General features: G+C 39.5%; 1 protein-coding gene across 2 annotated transcripts; it reads left to right on the top strand.

Annotated features, from left to right (window-relative positions):
- xpo6 (exportin 6) lies at positions 1–27,611 on the top strand. 2 transcript variants are annotated; one of them, XM_017487737.3, is made up of 25 exons: positions 1–502; positions 1,306–1,396; positions 3,715–3,827; positions 3,903–4,100; positions 8,144–8,303; positions 8,407–8,484; positions 8,754–9,210; positions 9,366–9,492; positions 9,581–9,690; positions 11,496–11,604; positions 11,771–11,863; positions 12,086–12,155; positions 18,746–18,905; positions 19,694–19,786; positions 19,928–20,075; positions 21,266–21,412; positions 21,583–21,754; positions 22,735–22,890; positions 23,555–23,669; positions 24,126–24,204; positions 24,405–24,497; positions 24,609–24,770; positions 25,753–25,851; positions 25,950–26,180; positions 26,872–27,611. In XM_017487737.3, the coding sequence occupies exons 1-25, from the start codon at positions 500–502 to the stop codon at positions 26,971–26,973; spliced, it is 3,366 nt and encodes a 1,121-aa protein (XP_017343226.1). In that variant the 5' UTR covers positions 1–499; the 3' UTR covers positions 26,974–27,611. The 2 variants fall into 2 exon arrangements, with proteins under 2 accessions (XP_017343226.1, XP_017343215.1); XM_017487726.3 differs by having other exon boundaries at positions 21,583–21,796.
- Positions 27,612–27,988: the final 377 nt, after the last annotated feature.

The following is a 27,988-nucleotide window of genomic DNA, read 5'->3' as shown; positions in this document are numbered from 1 at the left end:
GCGTTCACGCGCAGAGAGGAAGCTACGAGGCCTGCACGAAAAAAAAAAGAAAAGAAAGAAGAGCTATACTACAAACTACACGATTGGTTCTGTTACTTTCTGTCGCTGTGAAAAACAGCACCGAGTGCTATTTTAACACCACAACGGAACATTGAATATCTAGCGGTACGATAAGGCTGTGTTTGGTGATTTTTAATTATTTCTTTTTTTTTTTTTTTTTTTTTACCCGCGCGTGTTCACCTGCATCCGGGAGGTACGGTGGTTGTCACTCCTCAAATCCCCCGTACTGCAGCAGCCAGGATCAACAATAACAAGCGAGCGCAGAGACTGAACCAGGCCCCGGTTCTGCGCTGAACATCACCGCCATGGCGTGTCTCGGTGTTTTTAGGTGCTGATACATTTACCGGGTGAAGCTCGGGCAGTATGAACCAACAGATTAAACCCCATCTCAAACTCTAGCCTCAGAAACGCAGCAGCCGGAGCTTAAGGGAGACCGGACATGGTGAGTCGACATTCTTTCACATGTAAACGCTTGTTTTTTTATTTTCTTTTTTTCGGCCTCGGCTAATTTAGTTGGTGTTTGAACGTGTAAACTCTAGTGACACAAACAAACAGGTCGTTTAGCTACGTCTGTATCTGAGGCCTGGGGTGTATTGCTTTATGGCGCTTCCTTATTTTACTTTACAGTATCGCAATAATTGTCCCTTATCGTGATTACGTTCTTCCCTGTAAATGACCGTGTCGGCGGGGCGGATGAGTTACCTACCTGCTCCCTGGGCTTGGTTATGGGTTATTATTCTTGTTCTAACCGAAATTGTGTGTTTATTTGTGCGTAGGATGTGTTGGTTTAAAGCATTAAAGGTACAATTCGACGTCTGTGGGTAGTCCAACTAAATAACGGTCTCCGGTCATCGTTTTGAAAAGCAGCTTAACGGCCATTCGGGTCAGATTGGAGCGTCGCGAGCCTCCGCCTCGGTGTGTGCGGTATGAACACGACGCAGCGCGCGACATGTCGTGACTCATACTAAGAATTCAGCTTCAGTATGCCTACGCGACCTCTTCCTCAAATTCTCTTCCTCCTTCTTATGTTACATACAGGTCCAGGCAAATACTATGTGAACGATAGATAGATAAATAAATAAATAAGTAAATAAATAAAAACAACAACACGGGCACGTTTCCGCGGAAAACTGGAGAGAGGGCGAATGTGTTATGTGGTTTGTTTTTAATCTGTAAACAAACGCCAGTTATATTTGTCAGCCTACATTTCTGATATATCTGACTGTATTTTTTGCTCTGTCACAGGCGTCAGAGGAGACCTCATTGCGAGCACTAGAAAGTCTTATGACTGAGTTTTTCCACAGCTGCACTACTAATGACCGCAAGAGAGAGATTGGTGAGTCTTTCTTTATTTTATTTTTACCTCCCTTCTTTTTATTTGTTCATCTTTAGTAATCACTTCATCCTGGTCAGTGTAGTGTCCCAGGAACACTAGGTGTGAGCTGGGAATACACCCTGCCTGCGGCCCTGTTTACACTAGTGAGTTTTCGTTTTAAAACGCATAGCTTTTGCTACGGTTACGCCTGTCGTCTACACTACCGCTGTGTTTTCGATCCTCGAAAACAGAGACTTTTGGAAACACAGAACACCCCGTTTTAGTTTGAGAAAACTCGCGTTTCAGTGTAAACAGAACGCACGGATTCACCCACATTTGCCCCCTGATTGGTTCTGAATGGTCAAGCCCTTACCATATGACCATTACCCTACCTTGACCGTAGACACAACAACACGGAGACTGAAGCGCAAACTTTGCTGGCATTGTTGTCATTCTTAGCAGCCATGTGCAGTTAAATTCTGTATTTTATAATACAACAGATACCTACATGCGCAATATAAAAATATAAGTGAAAAATATAAGTCACGTCCTTGCTTTTCCTCACACTCATGCTCATTATTGTGCCTGCCAGTAACTAGCAACCCACTTCCTGCGCATGCCCAGTGTGCATGAATGGCCATGTGACTTGCGTATTTGGTCGTGTAGTGTGGATGGAGATCGTTTCTGAAACACCATCGTTTTCATTTTAAAATAAAAAGGTACTAGTGTAAACCGGGCCTGATACAGCAGTCTGTCAAAGAACACCATGCACATGTGCACTTATTCACACCTCCTGGCATGTATTTGGGAGGTGAGAGGAAACCAGAGAACCCAAAGGAAACCCACGCAAACACAGGGAAGACACTGGTAAATGTGCACACAAACACACAGCAACCCAAGCTCAGGATCAAACAGGGGACACTGTGCTGTGATACTGCACCACCGTGCCACCCCTCAATTTATCTGTTTCTATTTAGTTTCTGTTTTTCGTTCAGTGTAGTCTTTGCTAATTCACGTCTTTTATCCACTAGTTAGCAAATGCTAACAGAGATGAATAAAGCCAGCCACTGTATCAACTTGAGCACCTGCTCGCGCAGCCTCATTGGGCAGCTGAACACGCTTTGAGGAGCACATTAACTACCCTGATGCCTATGATGAGAGGGAGGAATGCCATCCTCAAATTTAATGCAAATTTAAATTCAGAACCAGCTTTTTGGACCAACGTATATGTTCCATATGTCAAGTGAAACACCTGGGTGGCTACCTAGCCTGAGACATCCTCAATTGTCCGCCTGTGTTATGTGGGTCAGTATTATTGTGTGTGATGGGCAACATAGATCTGTACCAATAATGATTAATCGTGTACTTCTTGTTTTACTTATCCGCAGTCTTCTTTAGAGATATGATTTCCTGCAAGGTTTCCTGCTTGGGGTGGGGGTGGCTTGGCGGTTAACATGTTTGCCTCACACCTTCATGGTTGGGGGTTCAAATCCCACCTCCCACCCCTGTTAGCATGGTGTTTGCATGTTCTCCCCATGCTTCATTGGTTTCCTCCAGGTACTCCGGTTTCCTCACCCAGTCCAAAGACATACGGACATTCTTTAAATTGTTCCTTCGTGGTTGTAGTGGGTGTGTGTGTGTGCCCTGTGATGAACTTGTGGCTCCAGGCTCCCCCATGATCCTGTGTAGGATAAGCAGTATGGGTGATGGATGGGTGGGTTTCCTGCTTGGAACATACAGATGAGACATTGTATCTCACAGATGAGACATTGTGTCTCACAGTGATACAAGCGCCATAAGCCATCCGAACATCACACCATTTATATTATTGGTAGATGTGCATTTTCAACTGTGGTTGCCATTTATTTTTACCACTCAAACAAGGCTCTCTTTAGTGTTTCTGTGTAGCGCATTTGACAACCACATGCAGCTGTTAACAGCACTTCATGCAAAAATGACTGACCAAGAAGTCACTAACAGCCTGTGAGGAACCTTGGTGTCAGAACTTTGAAATGTATGTGGGTTGGTTTTTTTGCACACTCAAAAGCCAGGGACTGCTTTTCCAGTAAGTGAAAATGTTCACCTACTTGAAATGCAACTTGCCCTGATTGCATACGAGATGATAATTTTGATACTGAACTTGCCATTGTTATTAAAAATTGCCTGGGGCTAACAAAGATATAATGGAAGTGTATGACCACCAGCTATGAGAAAAGTAATGCATTTGCCTTAACCCATGTCTCTACACTTGCCTATGTGAATTTTGACTCTGCATAGTTGAAGTATGTTCTTCCAGTTGAACCTTTTAATGGTGTGAACATTTGTGCTATACCTTGTAGAGGAACTGCTGAATAGTTTTGCTGGCCAGCCAGGCTCCTGGAGACAATGCCTCTACTTCCTCTCCAATAGCAGAAATGAATATGTCATGATGTATAGTCTTACAGTATTTGAGGTGAGTATACACGCACATGTTCACATACTATGCACTCCATCCATGCTATGTGCTAATCCTGATATTCATTTTTAGAACCTGGTCAACAAAATGTGGGTCGGTGTAGCCAGTGAGGATAAAGCAGAGCTTCGTAACTGCTTGCCAAAGTTGTTGCTGTCCCAGCATGCTCAGTTGCCCTTCTTCATCAGAAACAAGCTCTGCAAAGTCATCGTGGACATCGGACGCCAGGACTGGCCAATGTTCTACCACGACTTCTTTAGCAATACTTTACAGGTACCTGAAATATGCATGTTTATTGGGCACTGCTGTTGAGTGAGGATGCCTGGGGTGCAGTCAGGGTTCCAGTTCGACCCAAAAGTGTTCAGAGGGGTTGTTCGTGGACGTTTTGCACAAGTGCATTGTCATGCTGAAACAGGTTTTGCCTATTAGTTCTAATTAAGGGAAATTGTAATGCTACAGCGTTCAAAGACATACTATAAAGTTCTGTGCTTCCAACCTCGTGGCAACCGTTTGGGCCACATCCACATGCATGTGTGATGGTCAGGTCTCCACAAACCTTTGGCCATATAGTGTATTTCCACCTTTTCATGAGAGTAGGTGATGACACAATATCAGATGAACAGTTAGGAACTGCTTGCCAGCAGTGGCAATTGTGAAAAATCAGCTGCAGAATGATGATTCTGCAACAATGTGCAGTAAACAGTTTAAAAAACAAAACAAAACAAAAAAAAATTTTTTCCACTGTTGATCTCTTGCTCAAGTGTTTGAATGTGTGTGAGTACTGACTAGTGCAGGAGAGACATGAACAACATATTTAATCACTTTCAAACTATTGTAGGCCTCTTTAATTTTGTTAAGGTAAAAATTTCACATTTTTTTTTGTCTTTTGACTGAAAAAAACAAGTCGAAAGTACTTTTAACTTCCAGCCAGTATTAGTTCGTATTGGAAAGTACAAAACACCTGCGCAAATAATTCCAGATTCATATATCAGATGGCTCATCTCCCATTTTAGTGGGAGAGAAAAAGGCTGTTCTTTTGGCGTATATTTGAGTGGTACTTTATACTCTGCTATCAAGTTACTGACCTTTTATACAAAATGCATAAAGGTTGGCAGATCTGCTAATATAATATAATCGGAGCAAATGTCACTGGATATTGTGGCAGTGTAAAATCGGTTGAGTAATTAGTGTGCACAGATGGCAGTCAATTTTCAGAATCAGGAACATGCAGGCATGTGGTATATTATATAGCTACACAGTCAGACACTCTCAGGGAATTCGTATACAGTCGTGTGAAAAAAAATAAGCAGACCCCAATGGAAATTGTTTTGTTTTTTTTAAACATATTTCGTCACGCAAACAGTTGATCATCTTTGAAACAGTGCCTATTAATAGAGTTGATGTACTTGAACAAAACCACAAGGAAAGTTAGCTTTTTCAATTATTTATTCTAAAGAAATATCAAAAGATGTGATATTCTTCTGTGGAAAAAGGAAGGAACAGCCTTACCTCAGAAGCTAGTATTGCCCCCTTTTGTCCACCAGTCTCTGACATCAGCTTGCTGGAATTTTTGATCACTCTTCAATGCAATATTCAGTTCCAAGATGTTTGAAGGTTTTCTTGCATGTACTTCCTGTTTCAAATTCTCCAACAATATTTCAGTGGGATTCAAATCTGGGCTTTGACTAGGCCATTCCATAATCCTCAATTCTTCTTTTTGAACCATTCCTTAGTGGATTTGCTAGGATCATTATCCTAAAGGTCCACTTTCGGTTCAACTTCAACTTTTGGACAGATGGCCTTTAATTATCTTCAAGCACTCTTTCATATGATGCAGGATTCATTTATTGAATCAATGAATGCAAGCTGTCCAGTCCCTGAGGCAGTGAAGCAACCCCAAACCATAACATTTCCACCACTGTGCTTTACAGTTGGTATGAGGTGCTTCTCCTGAAAAGCTGTCTTTAGTCTGCTGTTACTGTAGCCAAACAACAATCTTTGGTTTGTCTGTCCAGAGCACATTATTCCAAAAGGCCTGGTCTTTGCCTATATGCTCATTGGCAAACTGTATTTCAAAGGCTTTTTCCTGGCACACCTCCCTTGCAAGTCAAATATGTGCAGTCTCTTTCTGATTGTAGAAGCATACACTTTGACACCAAGAAGTTGCAATACTTACTAGCAGATCCTGTGATGAAATTTTGGGGTTCTTGGAGATTTCTTTTTGCCCTTGACTTGCTGCTCTTGGACTGAATTTGCTGGGATGGGCAGTCCTGGACAAATTGGCAGTAATTTGTAATCTGTGCCATTTATAGATTATTTTCCTTACAGTGGAATAATGTATTTGAAATAATTTGGAGATCTTTTTAAATCCCTTGCCAGACTCGTAGGCATTCACATCCATTTTCACCATCAGGGCAATCATTAAGAAGTTCCAGTCAACTGGAAAATGCCCATCTTGGCAAAGGGAGGTAGCACAAAGTATTGACTAAAAGGTTGCCAATAATCGTTGCACACCTAAACTTAACAAATATTTTTATTTTTTGCTTAAACCTGTGTTTTGTTTGCAGTTGTTTGATATCCATGAGACCAGAGTGTGTTTCTGATTTCTTTAAACAATAAAGACAATTTTTCACAGGCTTCTTTGCTTATATTTGCCAAAGGTGCCAATATTAGTGGAGGGCACTGTACATTGTGTAAATGACTACAAAGTGTCAATTTTATGTGTCATTTGATAGTGAAACACCTTTTTATTATTGTTGTTGTTGTTATTATTATTATTATTATTATTATTATTATTATTATTATTATTATTATTAGGCACTCTTTCAAAAAGGAACAAATATTTGTCCAGAAAAGGGGAAAAAAATTCCAGGGGTGTAGTTATTTTTTCACATGACTGTAAAAGTTTACTCTCACTCATTTGTATACTCTCAGGGAATTTATATAATTGTTTGCTTCTGTTGGAGAGCGCTTAATAAGCTCACTAACTGGCCATACCTTAGTACGTACGGTGTTTCAGTTGCCACTTTTTAGCCCGGTCTGAAGAACCAAATCTGTGACTGGTTAACACGGCACTGGAGCTTCCACTTGCCTGGTGAGCTAGCTAATGAATTTATTTGTTCACCCCTTCCCTACATTCACACTAGGAAATTCATTTACTGTGTTCATGATATAGGGAAATATTCTGGGATCAGCAGCAAGTGATTGTATGAGTGTATTGATCTAACTCACACGATCACGTGTCACTCGAGAGGATAAGTTCCTTTTTTATTCAGTTTACTCTCATGCTGTCTTCCTCATGCCTTCTCATAGTGTCCTCCTTTGTCACTGCTGACTGTGATTTGCTTAATATGGATGTAGGTTTAGACTTGGTTTTCTATAAAGTTGTGTAACAATGCCTGTTTTTAAGTACTATACAAATAAAATTTAATGTTAAATTGTATGCAAATTAGTTAAAATGTGGTGAAGGGTCAAAGTGGGTAAGTAACATTATTATTTATTATTATTATTATTATTATTATTATCTCCTATGATTTCCTCCGTCCATTTCTTTAGTGCAGGTTGTCAAATAGGCCTCAATTGTCTGCTCCGACACCTTCAGTTCCTCCCTGGTTTAGGTCCAATCTAACATTGTTGATTGTGCACAAAAAGGGAAGAAACATAATACTGTGTGTGTGTGTGTGTGTGTTTATTATTTATTTATTTATTTATTTTATTTTTTTATAAACCTTATCTTGGTTTTGTTTGTTTGGTCGGTTTATTTTGTTATTATATTAAAATACATTTGTGCCACTGCAATTTCTGATCAGAACATACAAAAAATCTGGTCCTTGCATGCTCACATGCATCAACAGTAGCAGTCAGTTCATGGTCACAAGAAACAAACCAAGTTTACAGGCAATGGGTATCTACCCGGAAAGAAATGTTCTCATAATGGAAAAGTTTAAAACAGGCTTTGCTTTGAAAGTTAGTAAACCCAAATGACTCAACTCAAGAACTGGCTGTTAAGACTAACTTTTTCTATATGGTTTGCGTGTAGCTTTAAATTATGTGAGTCATTTCTCTTAGTGTTTCTAGCCAAGTGGTATATTTTCTTCAAGTGTGTGTTTCCTGTGCGTATATTCAATTCTAATATTACATGTGGAGGAGAGCTACTGTCACTAGCAAGGGCTGATATTGTCCTAATACATTGAATGGGATTGGATTTGTGTTGTATTACAATTCCATCAACTTTGTGGTGCTGATTGACATGACACTAGCACAGTTGTTTTTTGTGAACATTACTTATATGAACTTTGTGTGTGTGCGTGCCCTAGTTGGTGCAGTCCCCTACTCTGGCACCCCTGGGTTTGGTTCTATTGAAGATGACCTCAGAAGAGCTGGTGTGTCCGAGGGAAGATTTGAGTGTTGGTAGGAAAGAGGAGCTGAAAAAACTCTTACTGGAACAGATACCAACTGTATTAAATTTGCTGACTGGTGAGGCCCTCAAACGCACTCCTCTATTCAATTTAAGTGTTTTTGATGTGGTTCAGAGAAATTCACAAAGCTTATGGAAATCTTTTGTATTTTTGGTTTTCAGGTATTCTAGAAACTGTTTGGGATAAGCACAGTGTCTCGGTAACAACACCTCCTCCATCACCGACATCAAGAGATACGGGTGAGTCATGTGTTGACCTTTCTTCTTCTGGCTTTGGGTTTTTCTGCATTTGATTCCCTGGAGCATTTGCAAGCATTTGACCAAATGTGTTTGGCTTTCAAAGGAAATGATATCAAAATCCCCTTACCCAGCACACATGCTCTAGTGAAATCTGGGGAATTTGAGTGTGTGGGTTCTTATTTATTCATTCATTCATTCATTCATTTATTTATTTATTTTTGGGGGCGGGTAATTCATGATGCGTCTCTCTTCATTATGTGTACTGACAGGTGACGCCACTCCACTGGGGTTGGAGTCAGAGAGTAGCCTGTTGTGTCTGCTGGCTCTGGAGTGCTTGGCTCATCTCTTCAGCTGGATACCTCTGTCCTCCTCCATCACACCGGCCCTCCTGGCCTCCATCTTCCACTTTGCTCGCTTCGGCTGCCAGCTGCCAATCAAAACCAAGCCTCCGCCCACTTCCAACGGAGACTCTGCCCCTGGCAGTCTCTTAGCCAATGGGAGCGAGGGAAGGACAGGACACATGGTGGACCATGCTAAGCGGGCCCAGTTAGGCATCATGGCTATGAACTGCATTAACGAGCTGATGTGTAAAAACTGTGTGCCGCTCGACTTTGAGGAGTTTCTGCTCCGCATGTTTCAGCAGACTTTTTACCTCCTACAAAGACTCACAAACTCGCACACCAACATACACACAGTCAAAAACAGACTGCAGGAGTTGGATGAAAGGTAAGGGCACAGGCAAAAAAAATGAAAATGCACACTTGCATATACAAACTAATAAGCTGCAGATCTGAGAACTGACGACACACAGTCTCGCGATGACTTCCCCATTTTCTTACTTTTTTTCTTTCTCTTTCACTTTAACTACTGCCCTGTTTCAGTTATTTGGAGAAGTTCACAGATTTTCTGCGACTCTTTGTAAGTGTTCATCTAAGGAGGATCGAGTCCAACGCTCAGTTTCCTCTAGTGGAGTTTCTGGCTTTGCTCTTTAAGTACACCTTCAACCAGGTAAACACATCCAAACCTATTCTCTTCCCTGCAACACCGCTCTCTTTGTCCAATCAGTGTCTGAGTATTCTGCTTTTGATATTTATAGCCAACACATGAGGGCTACTTGGCTTGCTTGGATATATGGAGTATATTCCTGGACTACCTAACCACCAAAATCAGGAGCCGACTGGCTGACAGAGATAGCGTGTTAAACAGGTGCGTGTTTCTGTAAACCTTGATTGGTTTGAGAGTCAATGCAAAACTTCACACACAAATTGCAGGCCAGGAAATCAGGTCACTAAACACATATTTCCTATTCAGACAATTTTGGCTGTCAACTTAAAGGGTCATGAAACCTCCCTCTTTCAGCTCAAGTCTACCTCTCAATGTTTTTGAAAAATGCAGCTTGAATGGGCTTGGATGGCTGTGCGAAGAAGGGAGGGGGAGTGGGCATGGCATGGAAAGGCAGGAGAGGAAGAGGGGGGGCGAGCCTTCAGAACACTCGCAATAAAGATGGATTGTGACAAAAATTTTGCAGATGAAGCAGAGGACTTCACTCCTTCTGAATCCCCAGGGCTAAATGGAGAGACAATAGTTAGCAGTGCAGGTCCTCTGCCCTATCTATTTAAACCATTAGCCCCTGGCGGGACTATGGAGAAAAACATAAAACAAAACCGGAGGCAGCGCGGATGGGAGAAGTGTCTGAATGGTAGTTTGCTAATAGGTCCGAGCTTTTCACGAATAAAAAGGCGAAGGATCTTCCCTTCAACGTGGACTCTCGTTGCATAGTTTTGCACACAATGGCCCGCAGAACTTTAAGCAGTTTAATTAGCTCAAAAGGCAAGTAAAACTGTCATGGTTAAAAATAAGACACATACATCATTTGAAGGGATGGAAAGTCCTCGGAAGCAAGTCCGAAGTCCACCTTTCTCCAGTTCTCATAGCTCTCCCGAGAAAACACACTCGGACTCTTACACCACTGAAACAAACACCTTCGACCCATTTGAACGCCTCTTTCATAGAATACATTTGTAGGAAAGCACCACGTGCTGTCATGAATAATTAAGAGACAGCATCTTCTCATAGGATAAAAACACACAAGCTCATGAATAATTGAGACACCGACAAGTCAGCGAAGTATTATAGTACATTGCCACGTCACTGCCTGTGACGTGTGACACAGAGATTTTAAACCCGGAAGATGCAAATAGTGGAAAAAAAGTTTGAAATTAACGTTTTCTCCTACAATTAAAATTAATGGATGCTAAGATTGTCTTTTATGGGGTGTGATATGAACATATCTGTTAAAATCTCAGAAAATGTAGTTTAGTGTTTCAGGACTGTTTAAGTGTCCACAATCATGCTTTCTTCCTTAGCATATCAACAGATCACTTATTACATGACAATAAACATATCAATAGCCTACTACATATTTGCCCAACATGCGGTTTCTAATTTAACCATGTCAACTATTACATTTCTATAAACATCTGTGACTATATGGCACTGTTTTTCTATGTGGACAAAATTGTTGAGATTGATGTACTTGATATGTGACTCAAATTCACCCTGGCTGGAGAAGCTTGTTTTATTTAGTCATAGCCTCAGCTCCGTTGCCCAACAGGCATCTGATGCCTTTTGTACACTTTTCTGGCCCCGAGCTTCAGGACGTTGGTGGTTGCAATATAAATTAGTTCTCCACATTTATGTGTATACACATTTCCATAAACCAGTTTCCAGAATCAAAACAGCTTTTGAACCCTGTGACACTGAGCTTTTCAGAGTAAGATATGGTCACTGGATTGAAAAAAGCAAGTGTTTAGTGTTTTATTTTAGTTTTGTCTAAAGATCATGATGAGGAGATCTGGTTGCATATGTGCAACGTCTATCAAACTATCTCTTCATGTGAACGTATGCAACTCTTGGCTACATTAGAATCTGCTTTTCTTAAAAATGGTTCCAGTGTTTGCTCTATGTTTATTTAGATAAGGAGTTGTTTGTTAATGTTGGTTGTTTAACAGGTATAAGGATGCTTTAGTGATGCTACTCCGAGAGGTCCTGAACCGCATTCAGTTCAGGTTGAATCAAAGTCAGCTGGAGGAGCTGGACGATGAGACCCTAGATGATGATGTAAGACATACACAGACACGACATTATCCGTTTTGTCGTGTTTATCTTTTCAGTGTCTCTGCAGGGCTTTTTTTTTTTTTTTTGGTACAGTTTCTCCTCTGTACTTGAGGAGTGAAGTTGGTGGGTTGTATATTTGGACTAAACATTTTGTCTTTGGTTGCTGTAGCAACAAACTGAATGGCAGCGATATTTGCGTCAGAGTTTGGAGGTAGTTGCCAAGGTGATGGAGCTGCTCCCATCTCAGACCTTCTCCATTCTGGTAAGTGTGTGTAGCTACATACTATATTCCTTTTATTTCTTTTTTTCTTTTCACAAACCATTTTAGCAATTCTAATGTGGTAAATAGACTTTTTATAATGAAGTCTAATTATAACACTGAATCACATGAAAACATGGACGTAATGTTCTGATGTGCACCGTCACCGCTGTCAACATATTCATCATGTACATCATAGAAAAGAACATCTTTTGTGTGTTTTAGTTCCCAGTACTTCAGGAGGACTTGGATGTTTACCTTGGGCTGCAGCAGTTCATCGTAACCACACGAACAAGTGAGCCTCATTCATCTCTTCACAAAACGTTTCCTGCATACTCTTCTCAAATGCCAATAACAAACATGCAAAGTCAGGTTTGTGTGTTTTACATCTAACATCACCGTGTGCCGTCACCACCATTATGTGTCTGTTCTTTATAAAACTAGTGATGTTTATTGCTTAAACAATCAGTTATGTTGTAGTCAAAGTGCAAATGGTTCAAGAAAAGCACAGGTACTAAACATGGCGGCTGTTCAATATTACATTTGGCCAGTTACAAATCAGAATAATACACTGTGGGTTTTTTTTGTTTGTTTGTTTTTGTTTTTTTTTCTTTTTTTTTCTTCTCCCTTCCCCTCAATAACCTCCTTCAAGGAAGGAGTTATATAGCCTTCATATAATACACAGTATGTACTGCCAACTTTAAGTGCTTTCCCCCAGAGTGCTGATAGAAATAATTATTTTGAATAATAGTTATGTGCTCAAATATTTTTATTTATTCATTCTTTTGCACTTATGCTGCCACCTGGTGTTTGAACTCTTTAATTAAGGTTGGGGGAAATGAAATCTCATCGGTCCTCTTCATAGATGTTTTCAGTCACCTGAAGTAATGAAAGGGTGTATATTTGAGGAAAAAGCCTCATGTATTCTTAGGATTTCAAGCAGAAGCAGGCTTTTTTTTGTAGCTACTCCTGTCTTCTGAATGATGCATCAGTAAAGGATAAATGAGAAGTTCAGGCTTGGGCATCTGTTTTATTAAGGCTGTGCAGAAGCACATCTTTTTTAAGAGTTTTTGAGTGACTAGCTAACTGATTAATACTACTTAAGAAAGCCCTGTATAGCCCAATATAGACTAGCTCAGATATGCGTCCACCTGACTCTGGCCTGACATGGATTCTTACTAATGTGTGACAATACTATCCGTGTTTGATAGTTATTATTGTATTGCACCAAAAAAAGCAGAGGCTGTGGCAGATTAACTGGACAGAAAATATTAGTTAAAATAATATTAACAACTAAAATGAAATACAAAACTACAGTGACACTAAATATATTCATGCATCCAAAATGATTTGATGGAGAAAAAAAAAAAGATACGTTTTCCCCATGTGACATTTGTGTGACGAAAACAGGCAGGCAGGAATAGTGTGAGGGCACAGTTCTCAAAAATAGCTCTACAACTTCAAATTTGTCTCCAGAACTACAATCACTAATTCTGAAACTGAAATGTACTGTATATACAAAATAAATAAAAGTTTCTCTAAAAATGAAACTTGAAACTCAGTGCACTAAGTAGTACTATATGTACTTGGCAGGCATAGCCTGGATGAGATTTTGATGGTATGATAAATGGTTATATAGGGTGTTTTTTTTTTTAAACCTTAGTGGTTCTTGTTCACCCATTCACACACACTCACACCAATAGTAGCAGAGCTGCTATTCAAGACATTAGCTTGCCATCGGGAGCAACTTGGGGTTCAGTGCCTTGGACACTGCCAAAGGACACTTCGGCATGTGGAGTCATGTGAGCCGGGAATCGAACTGCCAACCCTACAATAAGTGGACAACCCGCTCTACCACCAGAGCCACAGCTGTCCTACCTAACCTTATGCAAAAATATCACCGTTTCATGGTATTGCGATTACAGCTGTAAAATGTTATTTTTTAAGTGTCTGGGTAAAAACCCCCCAACATTTTTCCATTGAACACAATACATTTTATTTTCAAGAAACATATAGATTATTTGCAATTTGTCAGGTTAAATATTCAAATAAATAAAATAATCCTCTTGATTAAATTAAAATAAATGCAACCACTTAAGTAAGCCTAAACCTGCAGCTCAACAATAATTAGAATATAAATAAGAGCCAGCAGTTTTAGTTTTTTTTAAAAAAAATTTTTTAAATGTTGTGATTTTGAACAGATGGTGGATAGTACACGATGGTGGAAGACTTAAACAAAAGTATAGATGTGATGCCAGCTAAATTAAATTATTGCTCTAAATCACAGAAACGTTACACTTTGCTCTTCCCTGCTTTGTGATGAAACGAGAGGGGGGAGGGGGGAGTAGCTGATGTTAGCTAGTTAATCAGCCAAATTATCTGCCTCTGTAGCAAGCCAATAGTTTTTATTTCACCAGTGCTAAACACGCTAACTCTCTTTCAAGAACCTTGAAATTAGCGAGGCGTGACGGGTGGTGCTCCTGTAGCTGGGATATCATATTTGATGTATTGCCTCCTCAAACAGCCACTCTTAAACATGTCTTACAAATCGGATGTCCTTCCTCCTACAAGCCGTGGCTGTCAATGTTTTCGGTACCTGAAAAATTCCCATAAGGCAGACTGTGTTTTTTGACGGGGGAAAGGTTCCTGGGGTTCACATGATTCAGTCAACCTACACACAGGTGACTGACCGCTCGCACCAACTGGAGGGGGAAGGGTCGTGTTACTCTGTACGCTGCACATAACCCGAGGGATTCCTGCAATTTCCGTCTTTGACGAGAGACATAAAAAAAGCTCATACCGTAGGAACAGTATAATGGAACATTTTAGTGGTTCTGAAACCATGACTTTTTCAAACCGTGGCATACTTTGAAACCGGTAACTGGCCCATGTCTTGTACAAAATAAAAACAGCTGACAACTCAATGATTTAGAGATGTTATTTTGTCTTTGCTTTCTTTACTTTTTATTATAAAAAAATATATATATTACCACCAATAATATAAAACGACTGGATTTCAATTTCACAAAATATTCTCGTAGTCCTCTTAGTCCCTGTTTTCGTGAACTAGCATGAGGATGGGTTTTTGATAGACTCCAAAGTGCTTCTGTACTGTGAGTCATTCTGGATGCGAGCGTCTGCTAAATGTTGTAAATGTAATTAAAGTAAGCAATGTAAAATTGACAGTGTATTCCATATATATAAACGTGCAGTAATCCATGCAAATGTTAGTCTTGAAGTTAGTCGTCATGTTGAGGTTTACATCAGTTAGTTTTCTAGGGCTGTTATAAATAATTCCTTTTATAGAACAGTGTGCTACACAATAAAAACAAAAAGTGCAACTGTGTAATCAGGAAACTCACCACAGTCTCAACATAATCATGAACTGTCCACTGATGGCGACCCGAGCGCAAAGTCTGTTTTGTGCAATTCTTTGTGGCAATTGCAGACCTGCACCAAAAATGCCGGCTTCAATTACAGTCCAGTACCATCTTCACAGCTTCCAAGTGTGTCCTCAGACTGTCCATATGGGCCATTCTCAGCAACAGCGAGTGGCCTCCAAGCGCGAGAACTCCAGAAGCAGTGCACCAGGACAGATCAGACCACCCCGGAGAGCAGAATGGGTCAGGCCCACTGCTACCCCAGGAGCAACACATGTAGAGCTTGTGATTATGACTATCAGACGTTGATATCATCCAAAGTCTTCGCAGACGTTGCCGTCATCTGGAATCTTCGTAGAGCCTGGTTCTGAACTGGACCCTGCACATTCACTGATTACCTCGGGATGCCCATGTCCTGTAGGAACAGGAAACTAAAGGAGAAGGATTAGCGTAGCTGCTGTTCATTGCATTTCAGGCATAGCTTTCCATGTACATTTGTTATCATTTTATCTGAGATGATTGGAGTGCCAGGTTATGAGATCTGTTATGTGAATGGTAGGCTAAAGAAATGTGACTAATCTGGATTGTGTTGGAACCCCAAACATTTATCAGGACGGCTATTCCAGAGTTTAGGATCTAAGTGTGGAAAAAGTTCTACTTCCTTTAGTAGACTTTGATATTATCGGTATTATCAAAAGTCCAGAGTTTTGCGTCCTTAAAGAGTGTGATGGAGGATTGGTTAAATACAAGGTAGCTTGGCCGTTTAGGCTTTATAGGCGAGTAGCAGTATTTTATAATCGATACGGACCTTAACAAGTAGAGTTGATAAAATTGGGTTAATATGCTCATATTTTGGTAAGTTAGTTACAGTGACCTCTATATAGCACTTTTCTAGATACTCAAAGCACTTTACATAGTATCTGTCTTTAACACATTCTGTTAACATGGAAAATTTAGAAATTTCATCTGGTCTTGTAGAAATATATAGCTGAGTATCATCAGCATAAAAGTGGAAATTAATCCCGTGTTTTATAATAATATTTCTAAGGGGCGGCATGTATAAAGAAAACAGCAGGGGGCCTAACACAGATCCTTGCGGCACACCATATTTTACTGCCGTCAAGTTAGTAAGTTCATCATTTAAACAGACAAAATGGTACTGGTCAGACTGGTAGGATCTAAACCATTTTTATGCCTGAAATGCAGCCTTGGTCAGATGCTAGAAGTAAGTCCTTTTGAAATTTTGACAAGTGCAGTCTCTGTGCTGTGATGGGACCTGAAACCTAATTGAAATTCTTCATAGATACCATTATTCTGCAAAAAGGAGCATAATTGAGCAGACACAACTTTTTCTAATACTTTAGACATAAATGGAAAGTTTGAGATTGGTCTGTAATTTGCTAGTTTACTAGGATCTACTTGTGGTTTCATAATGAGAGGTTTAATAACTGCCAGCTTGAACGTTCTTGGGATGTGACCTAGACATAAAGAGGAGTTAATAATATTGAGAAGAGGCTCTCCTACTACAAGAAGCAACTGTTTCATTGGATATAGTATACATGTTTGATTTTGATGTGTTAAGTTTTGTAAGCTGCTCTTGTCCAATAGCCGTAAAGGACTGTGATTGTTTTTGGGAGCAATTTCCAGGATTTTCATGAATACCAAATTTCTTGTGTAAACACTTATACAATCAATTTACGCATACATCCTTTCATATCCAGCTTGATAAACAAGGCCCATAGTGTAATGGATGAGTTCTGAATCATTGGTTGTTGAAACCGATGGGTAGTTTTTGTGATTTCATCATGACTCTTAAGCTGTGAGGTGCTATTGTTAGTGTCCAAACATTACACAAGATAGTTTTGCAGTTGGTTTAAAGTAACACAAGTGAATTAGCTACTGGCATAGGGCTGAACAACAGCGTATAAAAAATTGTGATCTCAATTCATTTCTCAATGCAATTTTATTCAAGTCCAGTGTTGATTCTGCAGCATTTGCACTCGGGCAACAACATAAAACAGTGCGCTTCTATTTCAACTTATACGCTGTGACCAGTGACCATAGGAATTTTACCAAAGCATGGCTAGTCTAGAGAAGAAAAAGTGAAGAAACAATAAGGGGAAACTGCAGGTGAATTTTAAAATGGCCGAAACTTTCACTTGTAATGAGAAGGAACAAATTTGTCCTAAATAAATGTGTAATATTATGCACTAAATATTAATTTCCTAACTTCTAATCAGGCTGTGATTAAATGTATGGAATGAATGAATGAATGTGGCGAGTGAGTCATGGCTGCACATGCTGCTACGCTTCAAAGTAGTTACACAATATGCATAGAACACGTTTGTCAAGACCGATTTAAACCCACTAGTGGCTTATTAGCCATGACAATTTATTTAACCAGCCATTAATATTCCTGGTTTCCTTTTAACTGCGCTCTTGTCATCCTTATGTGATCAAAATTGTATCCTATATAACGGTTGTTTTTAACAGATGGCAGCTATTTCAGTACAAATGTGCCGATTAAATCAGTAATTCAAAATGCAGATGAGAAAAATTTAGCTACCACTGTCTGCTACATTAATATAAGAATTTTAATAAATATACATATTGTTCCTTACAAAATTGGTCAGAGAATTGAGTGAGAACCGTGACCTCAGTTCTGAATTATTTTACCGGATCAGTTTGCACCTCTCTTATGGCCATGCAGCTGAGTAAGCAGAAGAAAACTAGTAATGCAGGAAGTAGTAGCAGTACCCTGAACTTTCTGCAGTGTGGTTAGCCTGCCAGCTAATTTCACATTTTTATGAACTTTTCAGAACTGAAGTTATGCAAGTCTGTCTGTTAACAGGCCTTGATGACTAACAAGCCACTGCACTCAGTAGTATCCTGTTCTACGTGGTTTACAGACAAATCTGCGGTCAAAAGAGCCGTTTCTTCATGTCCTGCTTTCGGCTCACTGATGGCGTTTACAACCTGACAACTTCCGAAATCACATGCATGTTATGAAAAACAGCGACTGAGCAGATTTGTTTTAAGAGTGCTACACTGGCTCTGTATATGTGCATGTAAGAAGTTTGTATCCCAGTGGATTCTAGATTGGGGGGGGTGTAGCAAAAGTTGCAACAAAACAGCATGAGTCAAAGACCTGACTTTTAAGGAGAAAGATAGGAGAGAGGTATAACATATGCAATGGTGAGTGTGCAAAGATTGGCCTGGCAAGAATTAGAACAGATACATCAGGAAGAATGTGTGGGCTGTAAACATATAAAGATTATATATATTATAACTGAAGCTGTTCAGAAAAATGTTTGCAGTGTATTATGTTCAGGAAGTGATATGTCTCAGTATTGCTATCTTAAAATACATTGTTGCTACCTTGAATTACAAATACAATCAGCTTCTGTATGTGCAAGTGCGATGTGGTCCCTTTGCTTGTGTTTGTTCTCTTTCATTGAGTGTATGTCCGTCACTTCTCTGTTAACTTTACCGTGTCTGTGTGTAGATCGCAGGTTGAACATCACGGCCGAAGCTGACTGTAGGAGGCTGCACTGTGCGCTGAGAGATCTGAGCTCCCTGCTGCAGGCTGTAGGGCGTTTGGCCGAGTTTTTCACCGGAGACGTCTTTACAGCTCGCTTCAACGATGCCCTAGCTATTGTCCAGAGGTCTGTTACCCTTTTCTAAAAATTCAAGTTTTTCACATCACTCATAATAAAAATAAGTTAGTCATTTTTAACAAAATCCTGTTGTAGCCGTTATTTAGGCAAAAATGATTTTGATGAACACAGGTCCAACCCTTTTGTATTCTTTGATTGCAAATCTTTAACACTTTGCATCCACTTGTAATAACAAGATCAAATCCAAAAGGATCATTAGTATTTGCCACAGTTTAATTACAACTAAAACATCAGCTCAAACATGTAACATTTCTGTCATTTTGATAACAGCAGTAATAACTTTTTAGCTGTGTCTGTACCTCCTTTGCTTCTGATTACAGAAGATGTTAGATTCTCACAGGGGATGTAGATCAAATGGTTAAGCACAGTCATGGCTTTACAGTGTGTAAATAAATAAAATAAAAAAAAGTTAGTGACTCCAGCAATGCCTCAGCCGTCTGGTTGGAACTCCATGAGTGCTCAGTTGTTCATGCTTTCGTTGGTTTAATTAGTGTCCGTACGGAGTGAAGTAGCCAACTGAGGGTGTCCAGCAGGTCTCGCAGATTGAGTTGAGCACATGGGGAAACGTGGTCCATGACTTTTGTGGAAATGTCTAGGAGAACAGCATACACTAGCAACACCAAATCAGTTTAATGCAAAGAAACATATCAACCCCATGGCAGACGATTAACATACATTTCAGGAAATTAAGTTTATGATTTTGGAAACTGTGGAATAAATTTTTATTTTTGTCATTGGTTTCCTGTTGATGTTTATCTTCTTTCTCTCTCTGCCAGGCTTGTGGAGGTCACTTGTTATGGCTCTCAGATCAGCCTGTATGATGTGGAAATGGCTGTCCCTTCAGTTCTTAAACCTGACCTTATAGACGTGTAAGTGCACATAAAAAGAAAAAATCACAATACAGAAAGTCTGATTATATATATTTAGTGATCTTCGTTGTGTGACTTTGCACTCATGTTTTCCTATTTTTTTTTACATTATGACTTTATTTTATTTTATTTTTTTTGCAGTCATGCCCAGTCATTGGCTGCACTGCAGGCATATTCTCATTGGCTGGCACAGTTCTGCAGTGAAGTACAGCGGCAGCAGGATCAAACGCAATTCGTTGACCTCATCACATCCTGCATGGCCGCCACTACACCCCTAATTAACGCCAAGGTAATATTCTTGCCAAAGATGACTTTATTTAGCAAAGTGTAGGTTAGGTCTATCACAGGCAGTATGTAAAGGCCTGAATGTCTGAATGCCCAGACCAAACAATCAGACCACATAACTGTTTTTATACTCTGCCAAGTCAGGTAACACTTGTTTTTCAGATCTGAAACTTTATCCTGTACTATTGTGAACTGGAGTGTGTTAATGGAGACATTAACTTTGAATTTCCTGTTTAGCCAGTTATTCACCCCTCTTCATTAAATCTGCTGCCTAGATACAAGCTTGCCAACTTGTATGGATTAGCCATAGTATTTACAGTTTTGGAACGCTTGCTACAGCGATACAGGAGACACAAAGTATTGGTCAGGCCAAACGGCTGTGAAATTTGTCTCGTGGAAAAGCTAAATTGCTGAACGGGAAGGAACGTAGGAGGTAAAGGTGGCGTTCGTGATAAAGCTTACTTTAGCTTTGTGCTGACTTCTCCTGTGAGCTCACAACCCTCTGCCATGGGAGCCAAAAGAAAACCAGTGGGTAGGACTCTGATCCCCATTTAAAAAAAAAAAAAAAGAAAGAAAGAAAGAAATGGAGGCACCGCTTATTAGCAATGGTCACACCAGATTTTTGTATATATATGTGTGTGTGTATATATATTTATATATGTGTGTGGGGGTGTGTGTGTTTTTTCCAGTTTTCTACTGACCGACCAATTGTTATGCAATTTTAAAAATGCACATGGTAGGATGTCCTGTGCCATCATATAATATTTTTGTGTTGCTCTTTGGGCAGACAAGCTTTTTGACTTGTTAGATATTTTTCTTTCATGTAAGGACCTTTTTTTTAAATACTGTACTAATGCTCGGATAATCATCTATCTAGTTAAGTCAGTTGATGGGTAAGAACAGTAAGTATCTTTCACGACAACTTATTGTGTGCAGCATAAAATGGAAGTGGAGCAGACTGTAGAGCCGACATGCACTTACGTTAAATTTCTGACAGTTGTGTGAAGCTTATAGCTGGTTGCTTATAAATCCAAACATTTCTGCAGTTTGCAGAGCGCATCCACTGAGAGACCAGGGTTTTTGGTTAAATTAAGTTTTCTCTCTCTCTGCCTGCTAGGATTTTCTTGTTAACAATACTGGCACATCTAGAGATCACACCTGTGTTTTATGTTGCACTGCTTACTACTGCTGCAGGTTCCTGAGAAATTGCTGTTATCTGCGTGTCATCTACTGGTATCCATGGCAACAACAGTGCGACCTGTATTCATGGTGTCATTATCTGCGGTACAGAATGTCTTCAATCTCATCACAGAAAACCACAATCATAGACTGGCCCAGGAGGTTTGTGTGTGTGTTTATGGAGTATTTTTTTTTTAACTGCATTTAAATACAGCATACATATTTTAAGTTCTGTAACACATTTTAAGCTTTCTTGTTGGTATTTATTTTTTTCAGATACAGGTTATGTGTGTGCACTTGTTTATTTTATTGTGTGTGTGTGTGTGTTCTAGGCTCATGTGCTGGTCTGCAGGGCTTTGTCGAACATGCTTCTTTTACCATGGCCAAGTCTACCAGAGGCAGAACAGCAATGGCAAAGTCGATCAACCAATCATGCACGTCTAATCAGCACCATCACACATCAGTACCGCCTGCTGCGTCGCCCACCAGACCACCATCCCAACAGTGCGTGCAATCATGCTCATGTCCTTCAAACAGATGGCGAAGGTCTTTTTCACTGTACAGAAATCATGAATTATATTTTCATGACTTGGTCCTTAGTTCAGTACGAGTAGCAGGTCTTTGATTTTCTGAACATGTACAGGTGCATCTCAAAAAATTTGAATATTGTGGAAAAGTTCATTTTTTCCTGTAATTTAATTCAAAAAATGGAACTTTCATATTTTCATTGCTTCTTCACACTGGACTTGTGAAGGTGCTTGTTAAATTATGTGGTGAAGTACTAAGTTCTAATTGTTGAACAATAAAAAGTTGGATTACACACATGCACAAAAAAAAGGGACTGTGTCTTTGCGAACCAAAATTACACTATGGTTACTTTTACTGTCGAGCCTACTTTTGGCCATTCGAGACAGAGAATCATTGGAAAATGAACTAGATTCCAGATAGAACTAGAATTTGGGCCAGTTCTTGTTATTCAACATGTAGAGGAAAAACATCTTCACCTCATTAGCAAAGAACGAAAAACTGATAATTAAACTATAAACCTGATAAAGGGGTACACCACCTCTTTATCAGGGGGTGTGGGGTAATGATGAGTATTTGGATGCACAGTAATCCCACAGTCTGTTATTTGTCCAACTTTAGTTTTTGGCTGTTGGCCCAAAGGTATGTTGCAAGTTTGCTTTGTTTTTGTTAAAGCTGAATAAATAAATTAAGGCATGTGGAAGGATGGGAATTTCATGTCATGATCCCATGCTGAGGAATCATTAAAGGAGAGCCCAGAGTTGCTGTCTCAGCTTACACAGGAAAACTTTTCTCCTCGGTAAACGGGTCTGTCTCGCACCTTTGTAAGCATGGGCTTGTGGAAGGTTAATGCATCTAAAGTTCTGTTAAATTTGTAGGTGGGCAAGACCTTGTAGGGTAATGAATTAATCCATTCAACGGTTGCTCTTCTCTACTGTTTGTTTTTTTTCTTTTTACAGGTAAAGTGGTGCTTCAGCAGACCCTGTGTGTACTGCGGGATCTAGTGGACAGCATATCAGGAGAAGCCACAAAATCACGTCAGATATGTTATCAGAGCCTGCAGGAGTCTGTTCAGGTCACTCTGGCTCTGTTCCCGCTGTACATTCAGCAGCCTGGTAAGAGTTGCTGACCTCCACTTCACTCCTTACAGAATAATGTGTGTGCTAACTCGTACAGATTGGGAGAATTCTTTTCCAGAAATGTGAGAGACTATTATGCATGTATGATGCCATCTAGGTCTACTCCTAGAAAAAACCTCTAATAATGTAATGTATATTAAATGGGATGCTTTATACATCCATTTTAAATTTGTAGTATAAATTACATGCATTTACACAGACCCATGTTTGTACCAAAGTGACACATTATGACCAAAAAGTGTTGCATTAGAGGTTAGACGTATGCTAAAGTTGATCTTTAGCATTCAAACGCCCTTGTCCACACTCCAATAGATAAAATGTAAAAATATATATATATATATATATATATATATATATATATATATATATATATATATATATATATATATATATATATATATATATTGTCATTCATTTAGATAAAATGTAAAAATTAAAAAGTCTGTTTAGACTTTTACACTGTTATGGAGAGAGTTTGAGCCCAAACAGAGAATCCCTTTAGAAATCTACCAACATTAATATTTTTATACTCTTGTCTGATGAGCAGAATTATGGTAACTGGTATTCTGGAATGTCCATGATACTGTGCTCATGTAATGTTGCTATTGTTTGTTTTTTCTCTCTCGCTCTCTTTCCACAGATGTAACAGATGAGATGCTGAGTTTTTTCCTCACACTATTCCAGGCACTTCGGGTGCAGATGGGAGTCACGTTCACTGAACAAATCATTCAGACTTTCCTCAGCATGTTCACCAGGTAACCATTGTGATGCCACCATTTAAATAGCCCTAAAACCCTGAAGTTGCAGCCTTTAGGAATAAGATAATCACTGTAAAAGTCATTGTTTTTATCAAGTCTAAATTCATTCATTCATTCAAATTCATTGAGTGTCTGTATGTACACTAATAATCCAGTCATTAGTTGATGAGGCAGAGACTCTAATGATCACAGAACAAATTATTATTATTAATCCATCCAAGCCATTTGTTCAAATGGTGTTGGTTAATTTCGTAATTCTAATAAACAGCAGCTCTGATAGTAGGCCTGACTACAAATCACAGGTCTATATTTATCTGAATTTTCTATAATAAATTTGCTTGTTCTTGTACTTTGAATATAGCAGTGTAGTTTTAGCGAATGTCATGAAAGATCTGATCCACTTGCCGCAAATATATGGCCGTATATAAAAAATATAAAATGTATATGTTTTAGGGAGCAGCTGGCAGTCAGCATCCTTCAGGAGGGCAGTGCTGGTTCAAAAGTTGTTGAAAAATTCCTCAAGATTCTACAGGTATGCAAATATAACCATGTACACAGCTGGGGTATTTTGTGTGGGTATGAGACTTAATTGGTGGTTCAGAACATAAGCTTCAATATATGATTTTTAATTCTTAAGTTCTCCGCTGTATGTTTAGATTTGATTTATTCTGCCAGAGGAGTGGATATAATTGTAACTGATCTACTGTATGCATTGTGTGTGTATTTGTGCAGGTTGTGGTTCAGGAGCCTGGTCAGACCTTTAAACCCATGTTACCCAGCATCCTCAGCCTTTGTATGGAGCAGGTGTACCCTATAGTGGCAGATGTAAGAACAACTCAAAAGCCACCCTAATAACTATGTATAACACATCATTTTACAATGACTCTGCAATTCTTTAATCTTGAAGTGTGAATAATTAGTTTGTCTGCTTTGCAGCGCTCCTGTCCAGATGTGAAAGCTGAAATGTTCGAGCTGCTCTTCCAAATCCTCCATCAGAACTGGAGGTTCTTCTTTAAGACCTCAGTCCTAAACAGTGTTCAGAGAACAGGGGCAGAAGAACACATGGAGAACGAGGCCCAGTTTATTGCCGCCATGCAGGTACACAGCACATAGACTTTGATCTGAGTTTTAATGCAAACTAGCCCTAAAGTCTGCATGCTGGAATATAACTGCTAGGAAAACAGTCCTCCAGCCAAAAATATCCAAGCGAAAAGTGGACAATTAACATAAGTCATGCCAGGTCAAAGTAGTCTCTTTGTCAAACCTACCTTGCTGGTACAGTGAACAATAACAGTAAGAACACAGTGTTTTGAAAACCACAACAAGTCGTGCTAGAGCCCCATACTACCATGCCACTACGATGTAGGATATTTGGATTGTACTCTGCAAACCAAATATCTGGTTCTGGCATAGATGGGCTAGAAGCATGCACATAGTGTCAAATTACCAAGCAAACTGGCAACTTGGTTTGTTTTAGCCATGTAAGAACCACTCAAAAGGTTTTCTTGTGGCTTAAAGATTTCTGATGGTTTGTTTATAAGTCATATTTATAGTCAATTTAAAGCAGTGCATCTGTGGGGTCTGAGACACATAACCAGAGGATCTGTGATCTTTTTATTTTATGTTATTTATTAAATTTTATATTTACTGTGCTGGAAATCACAGCACACCATTATCAAATCTTATTATATTTATTTATTTCTGAGTTCTTATAGTTATTAGCCTGTTTGATTGGTCACTTGAGTTGGTTTAGTCCACACCTAAAAACTCAAAACAAGTTAGTCCTTTAAATAAGGTCAAATTGGACCTAATGTGTTCTGTCAGTCAAAACGCTGTGGCTCCAATAAATAGCCAAATATTACTGTACACATTTAAAGAAAGGACCTCTGATCTAGAACTTACACACTGATTACTATTGAGAGAGGATTTCAAATTGCCAGAGTGTTTTATTTTTCTCCTTGGAGTTTGCTAGGCCAGTGGTGAGAACCATAACAATGGAAATGCTGGATACTGTATATTATAAGAATTTTGTGCAGTGGTCTGAATCATATGATTTTTGGTTTGTTTGTTTGATTGACAGGCATTTGGACAGTCCTTCCTGCAGCCTGATATCCATATCTTCAAACAGAACTTGAGCTATCTGGAGATTCTTAACACAAAACACAAACTCTATCACAGGGTGAGAGATGCATTAATCATCAGACTATTTGGTTATTTGGTTCATGTCTGTGTGTTTTATTTTGCTTATCCAGTATGTGTATACATGTGTGTGTTCAGAAGTTGTTCAGGAACTCCATGCTCTTCCATTTCATCAATGTGCTGCTGCAAGTTCTCCTGCACAAGAGCCATGACCTCTTGCAGGATGACATCACTCTGGCCCTCTACAACATGGCTGCTGTAGATTTCCCAGCTTTTTATACCTCCTTCCTGCCAGAGTTCCTCAATGGCTGCCAAGGCCTCGACCCTCACCAACGCACGACGCTCGCCCGCAACTTCACACCAGAGAGGGTGAGCACTTTAGCTTGTCTGTTCGAAGATGCGTAGTAGGGTCGTTGTTGTGTCGCACTTAGTCACAGTGTCTGATTGGACTATTACATCACGATAGACTTATTCAAGAATACTTATTACAGTTATAAAAACATACGGTTTTTGTCTGGTAGGATTTATTTATTCATTTATTTTATCTGATAAAGCTCTTTACTCCGGTGCTTCTCATCCCTTTTGTGTCCAGCTTCAACTCCAAAAACTTTGCAACCCTATCCCTCTGCATTCGTTCCAAAATCCTGCTACATAAATCCCAGTTACTTTGTGCAGGAGATGCTGCACATCTGATCACTAATTAGATTGTTGTTGTTTTTTTAAGGGGATTTGGTCTTTTTGTTTCCAATTTTATAATAAAATTTGTATTTTCACCACCAGCTTGTGCGTTTTCAAATAATTAATAGCATTAATACTGTGAGTCTGTGAAACCATGATATTTTTAGAGTAGGTTACGATACTGTGCCATATTTCAAGCCATAACTCCCCTAATGCATAAGAATTTCCACTAAAGACAGGGCATTAAAAAAAACCCATCACTTCAAAAGCTAGGGCCATTTAATATAAATCTGAACTGTGTTGTACACAAAAACACCTTTTAAGATAAGACATTCCACATGAAATCTTTTTGTAATGTGTAACACTCCCTCTTATTTTCTAGGACCTGCCATCGTTTTCTCAGGGAGTGTATCGATTGGTGAATGACCTGCGTTTTTACAGACTGTGCAATGGAAGCTTGCCTCCAGGAACGCTAAAATTATAGCAATGTTCCCCGATAAATGCAAAGCCAAACCATGTCTCGTCTTCACGAGGAAGCAGATCACTTCCACGCAAGTGATCAAGCCACGCTCTCTGCCAGGACCCAGCCTATGATCTTTCAGTTAGTGGCGTGTAAGCAGAACCACACCCCTTGCGGGGTTTGTTAGCATTTTTTTTATGTGTTTATTTCAGCAAAAGTTCACGTTGCCAACGATCATAAGGCCAAAGTGTACGTTCCACTGCTGCAATGATGCCGGAAGCGGAAGAGCTGAAGCCAGTTTAAGTTAAATGCATGTTTACGCACTAGTGGAGCAGATCTGTAAGCACACTGGCTGGAGATTTGAATCCATGTCCTTTAAAATGAAAGTGCCATTGAAAGCACTCTGCTGCAGTTGAGATGAGCAGTTTTGATTTAAAGAATGAACGCAGTTTGACATGGACGCTTGATTGGGTCATTGGTGACTAGCACAGTGTGAGGACTGTTTTAAAATGGACTGCTGTGATTCAGAGCGCCGAATTTCGTTTTGTTTCTCCTGTGTCTGATTTTAACGCCTTCATCCCCATGGAGACGGACTCTTACTCCTTTCGTATCATTCCATCCTGGTTCAGGAGATAGATCCTCAATAAAGTTTTATAAGGAAACACCTGTGTATTTGCTGGTCTTTAATTTGGTCACTCCTTTAAAATCTTGTGCTTCATTCTTAACAGCAACAATAATAATCGGTATATAGATTAAAGTTCAGTCAGTGATGACTGGAAATTATTCTGGAAGAGTTTCTGTTGTACACAATCCGTTCTTCATGCAAAAGGTCTGTTTTTGTTTTTCCTATCTGATGTGTGTAATGATTGTCATTATCATTAGGGGGTGTCAGAAAAGATATTTAAAATTTTTATTTAATTTATTGATATTACCATATTGGCCAGCTGTCATTCTGGCACAGCTTCACCTGTGCAAATACAAAATTCAAAATTGATTGCTTTAATTGTTTGGTTGTTTCTTGTAAACTTTGAATAGCCAC

This window comes from Ictalurus punctatus, chromosome 2 (assembly GCF_001660625.3).
Source record: "Ictalurus punctatus breed USDA103 chromosome 2, Coco_2.0, whole genome shotgun sequence".
Taxonomy (NCBI): Eukaryota; Metazoa; Chordata; class Actinopteri; order Siluriformes; family Ictaluridae; genus Ictalurus; species Ictalurus punctatus.
Note: the sequence above shows the minus strand (reverse complement) of the source record. Positions and strands in the feature narration are given on the sequence as shown.

Excerpts from the sequence above, each read along its gene's own strand:
- xpo6 (XM_017487726.3), top strand. Across the intron at positions 21,797-22,734 it reads CCTTCAAACAGATGGCGAAG|GTAAAGTGGTGCTTCAGCAG; the intron begins GTCTTTTTCACT and ends TTCTTTTTACAG. Across the intron at positions 24,498-24,608 it reads TGTACCCTATAGTGGCAGAT|CGCTCCTGTCCAGATGTGAA; the intron begins GTAAGAACAACT and ends TCTGCTTTGCAG.